This window comes from Oncorhynchus clarkii, chromosome 26, assembly GCF_045791955.1.
Source record: "Oncorhynchus clarkii lewisi isolate Uvic-CL-2024 chromosome 26, UVic_Ocla_1.0, whole genome shotgun sequence".
In the NCBI taxonomy this organism is placed as follows: domain Eukaryota; kingdom Metazoa; phylum Chordata; class Actinopteri; order Salmoniformes; family Salmonidae; genus Oncorhynchus; species Oncorhynchus clarkii.
In genome coordinates, this window is record NC_092172.1 from 24,788,616 (window position 1) to 24,808,229 (window position 19,614).

At 43.6% G+C, this 19,614-nt stretch overlaps 1 protein-coding gene across 6 annotated transcripts in view; it reads right to left on the bottom strand.

Annotated features, from left to right (window-relative positions):
* Positions 1-19,614, bottom strand: part of LOC139384754 (DENN domain-containing protein 2B-like) — a 79,326-nt gene that overhangs the window by 22,171 nt on the left and 37,541 nt on the right. For all 6 annotated transcript variants that reach the window (XM_071129627.1, XM_071129625.1, XM_071129626.1 and 3 more), the window contains 7 exons: positions 17,889-18,040; positions 4,934-5,052; positions 4,218-4,436; positions 3,696-3,792; positions 3,473-3,517; positions 2,308-2,492; positions 39-148 (listed from right to left, as the gene is read on the bottom strand). In XM_071129627.1, the coding sequence (XP_070985728.1) occupies positions 39-148; positions 2,308-2,492; positions 3,473-3,517; positions 3,696-3,792; positions 4,218-4,436; positions 4,934-5,052; positions 17,889-18,040 (927 nt within the window). The remainder of the gene's footprint in view (positions 1-38; positions 149-2,307; positions 2,493-3,472; positions 3,518-3,695; positions 3,793-4,217; positions 4,437-4,933; positions 5,053-17,888; positions 18,041-19,614) is intronic.

The window sequence follows — 19,614 nt, forward strand, 5'->3', positions numbered from 1 at the left end:
CGTGATGCAGTGGGGTTATACAGGAATCTGTACTGTACCTGCTGTATTCAGACACTGGGGTCCAGTCCTTGGCATCTGGAAAGCAGAACTGGGGGATGGCTTTGAGTCTCTGCTCTGCCTCCCTCATCAGCTTGGTGGGCCTCTCTAGCTGTGAGACGAGACGAGAAAGGAACAGGAAATGTCTCAGTCAGAAACAGACCCAGATGCTTACAGTCTACTAACTCTGTCTTCTTTACAGGGTCCCCAAAAACGTCCCCTACAGTAAAAATAAATGACCAGCCTAAGCATTCTCCCACACAGGGTTAGCACCTCGTCCCCTTATCACCCCCAACCCCCCTCTCCCCCCCGACGTCATTGGGTCATGCTTTTCTCTGGCAGAGGACCAACATACTGATATCTCCCAGGGGATTCTATCACTGAACCAAATCTTAAATAACTTAAAAAGAGATCTTTGAGTAAGTAAACACTTAACTACCATAGAAACCATTTCCTGGTTACACCACTTACTGTCAATAAACTCTGAAAACTCCCTCAACCCGTATGTTATGGCCATGGCCCTACTCTTCAGAAATATCTGCATCTACACTGCCTTCAGAAAATATTCACACCCCTTGACTTTTTCCCCATTTTGTTGTGTTACAGCCTGAATTTAAAATGGATTACATTTAGATGTTGTGTCACTGGCCTATAAACAATACCCCATAATGTCAAAGTGGAATTATATTTTCAGAAATGTTTACAAATACATTTAAAATTAAAAGCTGAAATGTCTTGAGTCAATAAATATTCAACCCCTTCATTATGGCAAGCCTAAACAAGTTCATGAGTAAACTTGTGCTTAACAACTCACATAAAGTTGCATGGACAAAAATAGTGTTTAACATTATTTTTGAATGACTTCCTCATCTCTGTACCCACACACATACAATTATCTGTAAGGTCCTTCAGTCGAACAGTGAATTTCAAACACAGATTCAGCCACAAAACCAGGGATGTTTTCCAATGCCTCGTAAAGAAGGGTACCATTGGTAGATTGGTAAAAAAAATAAACAGACATTAAACATCCCTTTGTGCATGGTGAAGTTATTAATTACGCTTTGGATGGTGTATCAATACACCCAGTCACTACAGTCCTTCCTAACTCAGTTGCCGGAGAGGAAAGAAACGACTCAGGGATTTCGGCATGAGGCCAATGGTGACTTTAAAACAGTTACAGAGTTTAATGGCTGTGATAGGAGAATCAACAACATTGTAGTTACACCTAAATACTAACCTAAATGACAAAATGAAAATAAGGAAGCCTTTACAGAATAAAAATATTACAAACAGGATGCATGTTTTGGAATAAGGCACAAAAGAAAAACTGCAAACAATGTGACAAAGAAAGTAACTTCATGTCCTGAATACAAAGTGTTATGTTTGAGGCAAATCCAACACAACACATCACTGAGTACCACTCTTCATATTTTCAAGTATGGTGGTTGCATCATGTTATGGGTATAGTTATCATCGGCAAGGACTACACAGGGTTTTTTAAATAAAAATAAATTAAATAGAACTAAGCACAGGTAAAATCCTAGAGGAAAACCTGGTTCAGTCTGCTTTCCAACAGATACTGGGAGACAAATTCACCTTTCAGCAGGACAATAACCTAAAACACAAGACCAAATATACACTGGAGTTGCTAACCAAGACAACACGGAATGTTCCTGAGTGGCTTAGTTACAGTTTTGACTTAAATTGTATTGAAAATCTATGGCAAGACATGAAAATGGCTAGAAATTATCAATAACCAATTTGACAGAGCTTGAAGAATAATATGCAAATATTGCACAATCCAGGTGTGCAAAGCTCTTAGTAGACTTACCCAGAAAGACTCTGTAATCGCTGCCAAAGGCATTTAAAATAAATAATTATGAATTCAGGCTGTAACAGAACAAAATGTGGAATAAGTCAAGAGGTTCGAATACTTTCTGAAGGAACTGTATGTGCTGAACTGTATGTGTAAACTGTACTGACGTTTTTGACTGCCGAAATCAATATTTTTCTGTATGAAAATAAGCCATTTTCAATTCTATTTCAACATGCAAACAACATTGGTAAGGGTCTCCAACCTCCATATATCACAGCTCTCAGCATACATACTTCTGTAGGTCCAGTGAGTAATGTCTCAGAAGAAACAGTTATCTACCAGGATCCCTTCCTGTTTAAATCCTTTCTCTCACTTAATTAAGGGACTTGACACTGCTGTCTGACCCATGACCAAGGGGCCCGAGGGGCCAGAATACAGTTTGGTTGGTCCCTTACCTTGGGGAACTGGTAGGTGACTTCGGGAGAGAAGGAGTTCTTGGTGGGCTTTTTCTTGAGGGACACCACCACAAAGTACTCAAACAGCTCCCTCTCCTGCCACTCAATCAGCTGCAGCTCCAGTGTGCGGTAGCTAGGGGCCCTCCTCAGCATTGACTGCAGCTTCAGCAGCCTCTGGGTGTGGGCTGGGGAGAGAAGAGAGAGGGATATGGACAGTTCAACCTTCAGTACAGGGTTGTATTGACAAAATGCATATCCCAAACACTGTGTACTACACACAACTGACAGCACTCACAGCTAATAATGCACTACAAACCATGCAGTCTGACAAAGAGCTTACAGTCCAACTTTCACTTCCCAGCTAACAAGAAACATTCCCATAACTAATGAAATGTTACCATTGGATTCCCCTTAGGTTGAGAGAGAACATAACAAGAGAATGTTCTCCAAACATTATTGGAACATATTTAGTCAAGCATGATGTTTCCAAAACCATGTTACGATGTAAAAGGAAACAGAACATTCAAGGAACTTCCCCCTGAAAAGTTGCCAGGCGGTTCCTGGGATGATCAACAAAAAAAAAATCACAAAATGCTTTGAAAACCAAACAAATGGGAGGTTAAATGATTGTTATCTCTAACCTACCAAAAACATTCTGGGAACCAAAACTTAACTGGATTTAAAACGTTAGCTGGGTTTCAACACACTGATTAAACCTCTATACTCACACATGTTTATCCTCACACAGTCCAACACATAACAACCTAAACACAGATTAGAGAGAAGTACAAACCTTATAGTTCACCATAACTGTCATCACAGATGGCTTGTGTTTAAAACAGAGTATGAACAGAATCAGCAACGAGTTCGAACACAGTGCATTTAGTATTTATTCGAAAGAATGACAGTTGTATAGTCTATAGCACATCCATTACATCTTTATTTTGCCTTTCAGTTACATTTCTGTGGTCCCTTTGGTCACAAGTCACTTGATCGATGTCTTGTTCCAAACACTGACTTGTCAAAACTAACAGAGACATGTGCGCTTGTTGTATCTGCTGTGAGTGAGACAAATCCTCTGTCTGTGCAGAAACAGACAGCTATAGACCAAGTGCACCATTGTTGTCCAGGGACTGAGCTTCAACTGCATTCTGTGACCTCTCACCTTTGAACCTGTCATCAGAATCGCTCTCACTCTCGCTGTTGTCATCTGTAAACAGATCGGAGAGAGAAAAAAGGTTTGTTTAGGGTCAGGGGTCATCTCTACAACTGTATGTTTATGCCATACAGATGAGTTGACTGGGACACTATGTGTGTGTGGGAGCCAAATATTTACTCCCTGATCCAGACAGTGGATGGAGAGAAGGAAGGGAGGAGCCCCTATGTACCTCTCAGAGATGCCGTCTCAATATTAGACAAGGACAGCTTCTTCAGCCTCTTCTTCCCTCTCTTGGTAGAGTAAATGGAGTTGATTCTCTGGACCATCTGTAAACAGTGAGAGGAAAGGGGAAGCTCAGTGTGTGTACAACCTACAGTAGAGGACTATCTGGTCTCTTGTGGTGAAGCTTTTCAAAGTTGGCTCCATTTAGTGCGTGGGAGGAGGACAAGATAGACATAAAATCCTTCGCAGTGCTCTCTCTCTCTACATGTCCAGAACTATTCCTGGGATATGGCTTGTGTTTAAAACAGAGTATGAACAGAATCAGCAAAGAGTTTCCGTCACAGTGCATTTAGGAATTATTCAAAAGAATGACATTTGTATAGTCTATAGTAAATCCATCTTCATTTTGCCTTCCAGGTAGGTGCATGGCCCCGTAGATACATGGCTTGCAAGAATAGAATAGTCCTTGAGGAGATCATCATGGAGAGAACAGGTTCATTCCTACAGCCTGGAGTGTTTTATATTGTACCTTGGGGATCCTCCGGTGCCTACGGGAGGCCAGGGTGTCGCTGGCGCTGCTCAGGCTGTCATCCAGCAGGCAGCAGGAGGAGGGAGAGACCCCCAGCTGGGGCGGCAGCAGCAGCATGTCATCATGGCTGTGTCGCTTGGACAGGCGGGACGCCCGGTGACTCTTCTTGTCTGTAGGACCAGAGAGGCACAGGGACTGGCTACTGGGCTTAGAGGGCAGCTGTGGAGGGGGAGAGAGAGGACAATATTGAGGCTGTGTCCCAGATGGCAACCTATTCCCTTTATAGTGCACAATTTCTGACCAGGCCCCATAGGATGAAGCAATGGATCCTGGTTTGGTCTGGGATTGACTGAAGTTTTTGTCATGACAATAAGTAACCGTACCCAATAATACAATATATTTTCCTCACCGCACAGTGACCTCATTCCCAGCTGAACAGAAGGAAATTCTAAATCATCTTTCCTACGACGAGAAAGTGCCCATCCATATTAAAGCAGCAGAGCCAAACCTACATTTCCAGGCAGACTGACAGTATTTTACTGGAACTCCACCAGGTTTCAACACATCAAAAGGCTTCTGTAGCGCAAATAATGAGAAATCTAGCTGTGAAATAAGATTATTGGAGGATCCTGTCCAGGTTTCAGAGCTCTAACTCCAGTCTGAGGGAGAATTCTACCGTTGGAAAATACCTCAGTTCTGCTAGCTAGCTGGGTTACCTGAGGAGGTGAGTTGAGTTTCTGGGAGGTCCAGGTCCGGTTGCTTTCCGGTACCAAGCGGTTCTTCCGACCCAAACTCCTCCTCTTCGGGTCCACGTCCTCGTACGGGTTCTCCTTCTCTGTGTGACGACATTTAGAAAACAGATTATGGTCTAAGATAACAGCAGCAGCTGTTCAGAAGGATATGTTAAGGTTCAGGGAGAAGGAAGGTATTTGACTAGACAAGACAAAGCCAGAGGGGCTTCAGGCCAGAGTCTGTGTGAGATGATGGGGGGCAGGAGAGGGAGTTGGGGGGCAGGAGAGAGGCTCCCTGTGGTGTAGCTCAGATCAAATAAGTCATGCAGGGGCCAGGTTAAATGTCACTCTCAGCTGGCTGCTACAATGCCCAAATGTACTGTCTCTTTAAACAGTTACTGTTGACCCAGGGCCCCGGAGGCCCCGCTGGCCCCTGACCGACTGCACTGTGCCGAGACTCCCGGACACTGGGCTGCTAGTGGTGAGTCATGGCCGGAGTATGCAGGCTGTCTGCTGCGGGAGGCGAAGGGGAGGAGCGGAGCGGGACATCCTCCTCCTCTCAGGTATCACTGAACTTCATTCTCACATCCTTTCAATGAGACTGTTGATGTAGAAATGTTCACTCAACATTTCAGAGGTGTTGCACAAAGAGTTTTGGGTTTTTCCACTGCACACTGACGGGAATCTCACACAGCACTGCTTTCACTGATGTCACTTGGAAAAGGGCCAGCCAGCGTGTATAAAAACTTGTATAACACCCCTGCCCATGTCCATCCAGACGTGTTCTGAGAATAGCATTTCAGCTGGGTCTGAAAAGGTTGTGAGAAAACGAAGGAACTGCACTAAAAAGGAAAACAGAGCCAGATGGTGTCGAAAGGCATGAGGGAAAATACTTGCAGTGAAAGACGAGAATGAGTCTTACAACAGAGCTAGTGTCTGGTAAAAGAGACTACACTAAATCTATACTTCAGCATCTCAATGATGGAAGAGAATCCTATAAACGGAGGAACACCTTGAAGGCCAACGTTAAACTGTGATAAATGTATCTGTTAAAGGTATCTGTTTTGTTAAAAGGAGTTCATCATTTACTACCTATTTATGAACCATCTTAGTGAGATCATCAGAGCATTCTGCCATGTCATACTGAAAATGAAATTCCAGTCAGACTGGGCTTTTGCCTCTTCCCTCCCTATGCATTATCAGAGCTGAGTGTAGCTGGGATCATAAACCGAAAATGATTGAGACCGACCATACTTATCGCAGGCATTTTACTGATATTGTTGATTACGATAAGTAGCCTACTAGAGAAATATGAAGTTTGAAATGAAATAAGTTTACTAACATGTGTGATTGTTAATTGGGCAATTGATGGCTACAGACTAGTAGTAGTTTATTTTTTTTACCCAATTTTTTCTCCCCAATTTCATGGTATCCAATTGGTAGTAGTTAGATTCTTGTCTTATCGCTGCAACTCCCGTACGAACGGGAGAGGCGAAGGTCCGAAACACAACCCAACCTGCTTCTTGACACAATGCACATCCAACCCGGAAGCCAGCCGCACCAATGTGTTGGAGGAAACTCCGTACACCAGGCAACCTGGTCAGCATGCACTGCGTCAAACCCGCCACAGAAGTCGCTAATGCACAATGAGACAAGGATATCCCTGCCGGCCAACCCCACCCTAACCCGGACGACGCTTGGCCAATTGTGCGCCGCCCCATGGACCTCCCGGTCGCTCGAACCCAGAATCTCTGGTGGCACAGCTAGCACTGCGATACAGTGCCTTAGAGCACTGTGCCACCCGGGAGGCCAGTAGTAGTAGTTTTAAGGGTAATATGAAAACATTTACTGTGGTGCACATTAATGTATTAAACTATTGATATATTTATCGTTATCACATCAATTCAGGCAATTTATCGCGATATGGATATTTGCCTGTATGGCCCAGCTCTAGGGCTGGACTGACGGACGTCTCAGTGCTCTGGGACCACAATCAACTGAAGCAGAGTAATGACAGCCTGCTGGGATGATGATATGTCTCCCTGGCTTCTGACGCACTGGAGGGTACTAATCAACTGCTGTGGTTACTCACATCTAGAGTGGGCACACCACTCCTGACCTGGCTGCACACACACTGTGACTCGGCATCTGTTTACACAATAGGCTCTCTCTAGAACGAGACAGAGGACAGACTATCTACACAATGTCAGGATAGGATTACCCCATAAAAGGGCTATGGACAGAATGTCCCTCGCCATCGAGTGGCTGCTACAGTGGCACCAGTCATTCATGTAATAAACAGAGATGTTCACGGGACCAAAACGGGCTTGAGATCTGTCTAAACGTTTGGTGGCACCACAAACCATGCTGTAACTGTACAGCGTACATCCTTCAGAGAAGGCTTGTGACCACATGGGCCAAATTATGCTCGGAGATGCACAGTATTTTTGGAATCTAAATAGTTTAACACTCATACCTCAAAAATGCTAAAAACTACAGTATACATTCATGTAAATTAAAGAGAAATGCCATACTGTATTCATCAGCAATTCATAAATCTATGTGAAATGTATGATTACATAGACAAAACAAAGCATCATTATTCCAGTCAGCAGATTCCAATGCAGTGTTAGAGCAGAGATAATCTGGCTCAGACAGACAGGCCAGGGAGGCTATCTTACCTCACCACCACCACTGTTGACATAATGATGTTAGAGAGACTCAGTTCAGCTTGGGGTTGATGATGCAGACATAATCCATTACTACTGAGTCACTGTTGTGTACAGAACCTGATTCACCAGACAGGAAACCTATTCCCAGTGACGCTACGCCAATCAAACTATAGATTGTCATAATATAACCATTTATACCATAACACCATAATGAATCATGAATTTCATAACACAGGTGGCAGATGACTGATCTTCTCAAAGTACATTTTGACAGTTGCCAATTAGACATAAGAAACACTGACTTCAGACTGACTTCACTGGTGTCAGAATGAGAAGCCAGTGAATATCGGCAAATGTCCAGTCACTCAAGAATTAATTTGAGAGTATCTCATCAGAGAGACTTGAAAAGCTGCAATATGACTTAATGAAACGTGGCTGGATGATGACGATACGCACGTAGTACTCAGTGGATTCTCCATGCAGTGGCAGGATCGGACGGCAGCTTCGGGGAAGTCGAAAGGAGGAGTGTGTTTTTTTTCCATAAATAACAACTGGTGTGCTGCTTCCAGTGAGAAGGAAATCTCTAGCTTTTGCTCACCTGATATAGAATACCTCATGGTTAGCTACAGACCCTTTTATCTACCAAGAGAGTTCTCATCTGTAATTATCACAGCTGTCTACATCCATCCAGGGGCCAACACCACTCTGGCACTCAACTGTATGGAGCCATAAACAAACAAGTGGTTGGGTGGAGAATTAAAACCGTCCTACCTCACTTCTAGCAACACGTCTCCTGTGCCACTAATGGCACAAACTATAGACCACTTTTTTTCTACCAACAGAAATGCAAACAAGGTCCTCCCTTTGGCAAATCTGACCATGACTCCATTTTCCTGCTTCCTGCTCAAACAGGAAGTACCAGTGATGCCCTTAATACGGAAGTAGTTGGATGAAGCAGACGAGAGGCTATAAGACTGTTTTTCTAGTACAGACTGGAATATGTTCTGCGATTTATCCGATAGCATTGAGGAGTTTACCACAACAGTAACAGGCTTCATCAATAAGTGCATAGCATATCCAAACCAAAAACCATGGATTACAGACAATATCCACGCTGGGCTAAAAGCTAGAGCTACCGCTTAAAAGGGACAGGACATGGACATGGATGCATACAAGAAAGGCCGCTCTGACCTCCGACAAGACATCAAACATGCAGAAGGACAATATAGGAGGGAGGTGAAATGCAATCACAAGGCAGGAATACCAGGGAATGTTCTCAGAACATGCGCAGACCAGCTGGCAAGTGTCTTCACGGACATTTTCAATCTCTCCTTGTCCCAGTCTGTAATCCCAAAATGTTTCAAACTGACCACCATTGTCCCTGTTCCCAAGAGCTCCAATGTAATCTGCCTAATTGACTATCGCCCTGTAGCACTCAAATCTGTAATTATGAAGTGCTTTGAAAGGCTGGTCATGAAAAACATCAACACCATCATCCCAGACACCCTACACCCACTCCAATTTGCATACCCCCTGACAGATCCAGAGATGAAGCAATCACAATTGCACTTCCCACTGCCCTCTTCCACCTGGACAGGAGGGAAAATGACTATGTGAGAATGCTGTTCATAGACTAGAGTTCAGTGTTCAACATCACATTTCACTCCAAGCTCATCACCAAACTAGGGACCCTGGGACTGAACCACTCCCTCTGCAACTGGATCCTGGCTGACCCTCAACACCTGGGCCCCTCAGGGGTGTGTGCTTAGTCCCCTCCTGTACTCCCTGTTCACCCACGACTGCGTGGTCACGCACAACTCCGACACCGTCACCAAGTTTGCTGACAACGCGACAGTGGTAGGCCTGATCATGGACGGCGATGAGACAGCCTACAGGAAGGAGGTCAGAGACTTAGCAGTGTGGTGCCAGGACAACAACGTCAGTAAAACCAAGGAGCTGATCGTAGACTAAAGGGGAAAGAGGGGAGAGCACACCCATATCCATGTTGACAGGGCTGTTGTGGAGCGGGTTGAGAGCTTCTAGTTCCTTGGTGTCCATATCACTAAGGACTTAACATGGTTCTCACACGCGCACACAGTCGTGAAGAGGGCATGGCAGCAATTCTTCCCCTCAGGAGGCTGAAAAGATTTGGCATTGGCCATCGGATCCTCCAAATGTTCTACAGATGTAATATTGAGAGCATCTTGACTGGCTGCATCACTACTCTGTATGGCAAATGCACCACCCTTGAGCTCAAAGCGCTACAGAGGGTGATGCGGACAGCCCAGTACATCACAGGGGCCGAGCTCCCTGCCATCCAGGACCTCTATATCAGGCGGCGTCAGAGGAAGGCCTGAAAAATTTCCAAAGACTCCCAAGCCATAGACTGTTCACTCTGCTACCGTCCGGCAAACGTACTGGAGCATTGGCTCTCAGACCAACAGATCTACCCCCAAACCATAAGACAGCTAAATAGCCAGACTGCTAAATAGTAAATGAATGATACCTAAACTATCTGCACTGACTCTATCTTGCACCTACCTGCACTTGCACTAACCCTACGTACTAACCCTACGTACACACACACCATATACACACACTCACTAGACTATATATACACACACACTAGACTGTATATACACACCATATACACACTCACTAGACTATATATACACACCATATACACACACTCCCTAGACTATATATATATATATATATATATATATATATATATATATATATATATATATATATATACACACACCATATACACACTCACTAGACTATATATATACACACATCATATACACACTCACTAGACTATATATATACACACACCATATACACACTCACTATACTATATATACACACTCACTAGACTATATATATATATATATATATATACACACACCATATACACACTCACTAGACTATATATATATATACACACTCCCTAGACTATATATACACACTCACTAGACTATATATATATATATACACACACCATATACACACTCACTAGACTATATATATACACACACCATATACACACTCACTAGACTATATATATATATATATATATACACACACCATATACACACTCACTAGACTATATATATACACACACTAACTAGACTATATATACACACCATATATGTTACGCCCCTGAAAACAGGGGAGAAATAATCACGAGCGTGATACGGTGTTGTATTCTCAATTCAAAGTTTAGTGTAATGAGAAAAGACCGCGATTTCCCCAGGAATATGGGTGGAGACCAGAGCAATCGATCTCCGGCTCATAGATTAAGAGCATTTCGTAGATCACAGATTAACACTTTTAGGCACCACAAAATAAAGTAATCAATATAACGCTTACACATTACTCTCAATTCTTACCCTTTGACAGATTTTAACGTTAACACAATTATATGAATGTTATTAATCTCTATCAACTAATACTGAATGCATCTTTTTAACCTTAGATGTTTTACGATCTTCACATACTATAAACTTACTAATACTTTTTAATGTATAACAGGCTATGAATATTTCCTTTAACCTGTCACACTCTCCCCGACAAAATAAATGTTGTCCCAACATTACCAACATTGTCTTCAACAGTCCGTATGCACTGGACCTAGAAAATCCTCTTCTGTAAGGTAGTACTTGAGCAGAGGTCAAGGGTCACAGTTCAAATATAGCTAACAAGTTATATTCACAGTCCATATCTGTTGACCAGCTATATAACATAAGCAGTCTTTTCTCATACTATTGATCAACGGTCCATCAATTTTAATGATCTATATGCATAGTCTGCAAATTGTCTCTTTTGACAGTCTGTGAAATCAGACAGTAGTCCATGGTCAAACATGTCAACTCTGTAGCCTCATGTTTGCTGAAGCCCATACATGTAAGGTGGCTGAAAGTAACATTGCTGTAGTGATGGCAGCCATGGAACCAGTCCTGGTGCAGAGTAGACAGGGAACAACTGTGGCTGTGGCTGTATACTGTAGCAGGAAGGGATACCAAGCTGATCATAGGTGATACGTCTTGGAGGGTGTCTCTCTCTTTGTGGCAGCTGGTAGGCTGGTTCCTCAGGTTCAGCAGCATCAGTTAATGAAGGAAAGGCACTTGGTGGACGATCATCAGGCAAATTTTCAGCAGGCAAGTTCATCTCCTCAGCAGGCAGGTCTTTAACTGTTGTTGTCTCCTCCAGCCGCTTTTCAACAAGAGGCTGTGCTGGTAGCGTATCAGGGACTGGCACTGCAACTGTCTGTCTCACTGTTGGGGGCCTGTGTTCCCACTCTCTCGCTGGTTCAGCATTCCTCTCCTCAGGTACTATAGGAGATGTGGGAACCTGTAGCGGCTCATGATGAAGGTCATATTCATCCCCGCTGTCTTCATCAGAATCTAGAGGCTGTGATGCAGGCTGGTGTCTCCTCGTTTTCTGACTTTTGTCCACTTTGGTCATTTCTGGTTGTGTCTCAAAAGGTAAGTGGTCACAGGACATGAGCAGGTTTCTGTGCAGGACCCTGGAGCGTCCCCTACCCTTTTCTGGTCTCAATTCATAAATCGGCAGGTCTGAACCCATTTGTCTCACCACTGTGTGAATTGTATCTTCCCAATAGTTACGGAGTTTTCCTGGTCCTCCTCTTGGTGTCAGGTTTTTAATCAGAACTCGCTCGCCAGCCTGTAGCACTGAACTCCTAACTTTAGTGTCATAGTACTTCTTACTTCTTTCAGTGGCTTTCTGAGCATTTTCATTTGCAATGGCATATGCTTCTTCCATCCCTCGCTTCCAGTTCTCCACGTATTCTCGCTGGTTACTGGAACCTGCCTCTGTGCACAATCCAAAGAGCATATCAACTGGAAGCCTGGGTGATCTCCCAAACAGAAGATAAAATGGTGAATAGCCAGTCACTTCGCAACGGGTGCAGTTACAGGCATAAACCAGTTTGTTCAGAGACTCCTTCCAATTTGACTTTTGTGTCTCAGTTAGTGTCTTTAACATTTGCAACAATGTTCTGTTCATGCGTTCCGCTTGACCGTTTCCCATCGGGTGATAGGGTGTTGTCCTGGACCCCGCCATGCCACTGAGTTTCTTTAACTGATGGAACAACTGATTTTCAAATTCTCCCCCGTGGTCATGGTGGATGCGGGACGGGAACCCAAACTTCAGGGCAAAGTCATTGAAGATGAGATTTGCAGCAGTTTTACCTGACTTTGATGTGGTGGCGTAGGCTTGAGTGAAACGTGTAAAATGATCAACAATCACGAGGATGTACTCATATCCCCCTTTGCATCTGTCGAGATGAAGGAAGTCTATACATACCAGTTCAAATGGCTGTGTTGTCACAATGTTTGTCAGAGGAGCTCTTGTTGCATGGGCTGGCTTTTTCTGCTTGACACAGCTACAAGTTTTAGTCACATAGTGCTCGATGTCAGATTGCATATATGGCCAGAAGAAGCGGTCACGTACTAGTGATACAGTGCGGTCAGTACCTTGGTGTCCCATGCTATTGTGCAACTCTTCCATCACTTTACCTTTGTACTGCTCTGGTAGAACTAACTGCTTGCGGGCTGTAGTGATTCTGTACAGAATGCCATCACTGCCTACTGTCAATTTGTCCCATTCTCTGAATAGGCATTTTGTCTTTGGACTGAATTTCTTTTGCTCTTTAACTGGCGGTTTGGAACCAGACAGTTTGAAATTGAGCACAGGACGGATGACCGGATCAGATTCTTGTGCTTCTCTTATCCCATCTTTTGGGATCGAGCTGGTTGTTGCAATGGTTGTCTCACCTTCAGCTGATACTGACATAGATGCAGCAGAAAATGACCAAGGTACAACAGCCTCTTTCTGTACCTCAACTGCTTGTATCGTGGCGGCGATGGTGTCTGGTGGAAGCTCCTCAGAACATTCTCTCATCAGTGACTCTACATCCAGTGGCATCCTTGACAAAGCATCTGCATCACCGTTCTCTCTGCCTGGCCTGTACTTTATTGTAAAGTGGAAATCAGCCAAGTCTGCAACCCACCTGGAAGTGGTTGCGTTCAGTTTTGCAGTAGACAGAATGTAGCAGAGCGGGTTGTTATCGCTGTATACAGTGAAGGTCGGAGCATAGTACAAATAGTCATGGAACTTATCAGTGATTGCCCATTTTAGAGCTAGAAATTCTAGCTTGCTCGAGTGGTAGTGATAGTTCTTCTCAGCTGCTGTTAAGGTTCGAGAGCCATAAGCCATGAGACCCTAAGCTTCCCCTCTTGCTTTTGATAAAGAACTGCTCCCAAGCCTTGGTGTGACGCATCAGTGTGTACAACAAATGGCTGAGTGAAATCAGGGAAACCTAAAACTGGTGGGTGAAGCAAACACTCAATCAGCTGTTCAAGTGCCTGTTGATGCTGGTCAGTCCACAGGATTGGCTTGTTTGAGGGCACCACATTACTTACTTTCTTTGTTTTTGTTTTCCGTGGGTGGTCAGGTATTTTCTCTGAATCTGCTTTCAGGAGGTCATACAGGCAGCTGGCACTCCTAGAAAAGTATTTGATGTACTGTCTGTAGTAAGTGAGTAAACCAAGCATTTTTCTGAGCTGGCCCACAGTCTCTGGTCTGATTTCTTTCAATGCTCTTACTGCTTCGAAATCGGCTGGGTCAACTCGGCTGCCCTCTGCAGACACTATTCTGCCCAAATAACGGACCTGGGGTTTAAAGAGATCACACTTACTTGGTTTGAGTTTAATGCCATATTCTCTGAGACGCTGCAAAACTTTTCGCACATCATTCACATGGCTGTCGAATGTTTTACTGAAAACTAGCGTGTCGTCCAGATAAGGAATGCAGATGTTATCCCGGAGCCCTTCCAAACACTCCTCCATACACCGCTGAAAAGCTGCAGGAGCGTTCATGAGGCCGAATGGCATACGTATCCACTCACAGAGTCCCCACGGTGTCACAAATGCTGTCAGTGGTCTGCTCTCTTCAGAGATGAACCCCTGGTGATACGCTTTCCCCTGATCTAAGAGGGAGAACCAGGAATTACCACCTAAACTGTCCATGATGTCTTGGACCCGAGGGATGGGCTGGCGGTCGGGATGTGTCTTTCTGTTCAGGTCTCTGTAATCTATACACAACCGGAGGGTCCCGTCCTTCTTACGAACGCACACGACAGGTGAAGAATATGAAGAGTTTGACTTCCTAACCCAGCCCTGGACTATGAGGTCATAAATGTAACCCTTCATCTCCTGATACAGTGGCCTGGGCACTGACATGTATGTGCGCTTTACTGGTTCAGAGTCCTTTAGAGAAATAGTCATTTTCAATCGTTCAATGCAGCCAATGTCATTGTCTGATCTGGAGAAGGAGTGACACTCTTCTCTAAGCATTTGCCTAACAACCTCTCTCTGTTCTTCGGTTAGGTGAGTTAAATCTACTGGTGGATCCCACTGTTCAGTAGCAGTACATGGGGTTCGAACGCTGGTGTGATTCACTGTGGCATATACACACTCACTAGACTATATATACACACTCACTAGACTATATATATACACACCATATACACAATCACTAGACTATATATACACACCATATACACACTCACTAGACTATATATACACACTCACTAGACTATATATATACACACCATATACACACTCACTAGACTATATATACACACCATATACACATTCACTAGACTCTATATGTGTAACAGTATAACTTTAGACCGTCCCCTCGCCCATACCCGGGCACGAACCAGGGACCCTCTGCACACATCAACAACAGTCACCCACGAAGCATCGTTATCCATCGCTCCACAAAAGCCGCGGCCCTTGCAGAGCAAGGGGAACCACTACTTCAAGGTCTCAGAGCAAGTGACGTCACCGATTGAACAGCTAACTAAGCTAGCTGTTTCACATCCGTTACATATACACACCATATACACACTCACTAGACTATATATACACACTCACTATATATATATATATATATATACACACCCACCATATACACACTCACTAGACTATATATATGCACTCACTAGACTATATATACACACCATATACACACTCACTAGACTATATATACACAGACCATATACACACTCACTCATATACACTACATTGACACTCCAACACAAAACCCACACACATTCACACACATACACACACTTTTACACTCATCATATGCTGCTGCTTCTCTGTTCTATATTTTAGTCTTATTATTAAGATCTATAATGATGACTCGTCACTTTACCCTGCCTTCATGTACATATCTACCTCAAATACCTCATACCTCTGCACATTGATCTGGTACTCATACTCCCTGTATATAACTCCATTCTTGTGTAGTTTATTTTATTCCTCGTGTTACTATTTGTTACTATTTTTAAAATTCTGAAACGATGGGAAGGGCTCGTAAGCAAGGATTTCACAGTCTACACCAGTAGTATCCAGCGCATGTAGCAAATGTTATTTTATTTTGAGAAGAATCTTTATTTAATGTACTCATTGTCAGTGGGCTACTGCCTCAGACAGCTATGATCTCCTCACATAGTTGATTAAATGCTTCGAGAAGGGCTGTGTGTGTCTGAGTCCAAAGTGTCTGGGCTGCTACACGTTGAAATACGAGCGGAGAGGGACTAGAACATGGCTTATCTCCCACTGCTGTAGCTGCTGCCTCCAACGGAACATCTGACCTGTAAACCGCTGCTTAGCGGTGGTGGAGACCGCCATTCCATGCTGTGATCAGAGCCAGCTAGGCCTATTTCAGACTGGAGCAGCCAGGATCACTGGGGAGGGACAGCTCACAGAGGCAATGTATTTCTCTGTAACTAATCATCATTCAGCCAAAATGCCTTCGACCGCATCGCCTATTCCATACTCGAGGTGTTCGACCGGCGAACAATGGACTCTTTGTTAGGGTACGCATGAAAGTCCCCCGGGTCCCCTCGCGGCCACCGATTCATGCTCTGCCTGGAACCAATGGTCATCTTCAGAGACGGAATAAAACGCCATAGAGGACGAATTGAGGAAGAGAGTCAACCATGTATGAGGGAGAAATATGGCCATTACAGTTAATTTGACCCATGTGCTTGCAAAATAAAATGCTCAAAGGCTACAAACATATGTCAAAAAACACTCAATCTCTAATTTCCAACTAAAAACATGTCAGCCCCCATTCTTTTACTGGGTCTCACATTCAAGCCTGATGAGCAGGAAGGACATTTATAGTGGAGGGGCCGAGAATTGCCGGGCGAAACGTGACAGACATTGCTGCCACATGAAGCACTGCAGGAGAACCAGCCTTTTCACTGTACACAGTCCTCAGGACGTTTACTACTGGAAAGGAATTTGGCATACATTTGTACTTTGTCACCCTCAATACAGAGAATTTATAGTTGGTCTTGCTTATATTGTAGTTTTCCATGTTACTAAAATTATCAAGAGGTCAAAAGTCCTTGTTGGAGGATAGATATTCCCCCAATTTTGTGAAAACAATTCCTTGTGAGACTGTCGAACACTTGGTTTATGTGAAATTAGCTTTAGTGCTAGGTCTGGGCTTTAGCTGAGGCACATCAAGTTGACACTTTCCCAAACCACAGAGTAATCTTACAATTTAATCCTTTGTCTCAAGGAATGGCCTGATAATGAAGAGTGAGTGATGATCATATTTTCTTTACATAACCATACAGGGCTGAATAAACATAAAGCAGGAATATTAAGTATAAATCTAGCATTGATTTTTTAAAAGCCGCCCTGAGAGTTTTCCAGTCAGCTTATTGGGACTGTCCAATAGAAAGCAGATGGGGTATAAATGTACCCCATGACTGTCAAATTCCTTTTAACCAGGGGAAGGCCAGCTAGCAATATATAACCCATCTGTTGTTGCTGGCTCCCACATAACCATTGTCTGGAGACAGACACACAGAGCTTTCAGCATATAAAGAAATACTTGTTATCAGTCCATAACAATTCGGAGTTGATGGTGAAACCAGAAAGCAGCACACATCTTCATGCCATCCTTCAGAATAAAGACAATCCAGTCTACTTGGCAGCTGAGAGTGTGAGGATATGAGAGAGTGACCAACAATCAGAACTCTCTAGAAATCTACCAAGTGTGTGAAAGGATTTTGGAATTACTACTTGCATCAGCAGTCACTAACAGAGTTTGGCTTTCACAATCCTGGTTATTCACTGAATTACAATGCATCAGTAAGTGTCCCAGGTCAGGCTGAGTTATCCTCAGCTATCCAGACACAGATGCATTCTTACCCACTATGTCCTCATAGGCGTTCTCCTCTAAAGTGCTTTTGGAGCTGGGCCGGCTGCTGCTGCGGGTCTCTGTGGAAACAGTGCCATTCTCTGTGTGAGAGGACGGGTACGAGGAGGCCAGGCTGGCAGCATCCTCCAACTCACATGACTCCCTGGAAAGAGAGTCAGAAAGAGAGAGAGAGAGAGAAATAGAGAGAGAGAGTCAGAAAGAGAAAGTTAGGGGATTGATGGAGGGAGAATCACAGAGAGGATAAGAGGGAGGAAAGTGAATGGGAAGAAGGGAAAGATGGGAAGAAACAAGAAACAGGAAGGGAGGATGAAAAAAGCAGAACATAATATGGTATTTAATCATGTATGGCTGTGTGCTGAAACAGTGGAGAGGAGAACTGCAGTCCAGAGAGTCTGGATCATTCCATCCTGACATCCTCTACTAGCCGATTACAATCAACGAGGACCACCTGAGAGGATGAAAGCCACTGTTCCAAGGAGACCCAAATATGCCTCATCCCTCAACAGCCCTCTATGAAGCTGCCAATTAGAGAGAGAGAGAGAGAGAGAGAGAGAGAGAGAGAGAGAGACCTGGAACACTGGTTCAGAGAACCACTAAACTAATGACAGCAACACTACACTGACAGCAACATGTGCTCCAATCACAAAGTAATTTCCTGTATATTTACCACCAACCCCTCCATTAGATCAGTGAGTTCACGCCTGCTATCCTGCTGTCCTGCACCATTGATGGCTCATGGCTTTTAAACATGCTCTGAAATTGCGTCTGCCGCAGGAATGTTAAACACTGACTCCAAGTCAGGGACATTAAAGGATCTCTTCCTCCCCGCTCATCAAGAGGATCTGGCAAGGCCCTGCCCTCAGTCATTGGCCTAAACAAGTTGTGCTCTGAAGGCAATTTAAAGGGGGATAAATAACGAGGGTAATAAACAATATCAAGTGTTCCAGAAAGACATAACAGGCTAATAGCTGACTGTACTGCACAGCTCTATAGCAACATAATGAAGAAGGATGAGGAGGCACACTGGGAACCTTGGGATGTCCACTGGCAAGACAACATACTGTAGGCCTTTGCTAAATAACAGGCATGATATAAGAAGAATTACAGTCCTGTTTTGATGTAAGAGTGACTTGGAACATTGTTGAAAAGCTGTTGGATTTCAACAATTGATGGTCTTGGACATGAACAGTTTGGCTGGAGCTGAGCAGTGATATTTAAGGATGTTCTAATTCAACCATTATTACAGTACACTGTATTATAGACATTTACAGTAATATTTTTTTTCTCACGGACAGCAGACGTTCGTTACCTGGCCTTATACTAAGATACACAATGCCCTGTCTAAAGTAGTTGACATTTGTTTTATATTGCAATTAGGCAACTTAATGTTTGTTCAATGAAAGACTGACATTATTACAAAAGAACACTGGAAAAACAGCAGAAACTCAATTTAACATATTCCATTTCAATGGCAACATTCTAGACAAATCAAATTAGAAAAAACAGAAAAACAAAAGCCATGAACAATATCAATAGAACAATGTGTTCCTCTTCATATGAAGCCAAAAATAATGTCTTTCTAATGCAGGAAAACATTGAGGCCTTGAGAAAATTAACAGCAGATTCAATGTTTATATGCTTACTATCAAGTGCTGAACAGAAATGGCAGACCATTTCAGTGAGCAGCATCACTAAAAGTGAGCGAGGCCACTCTAC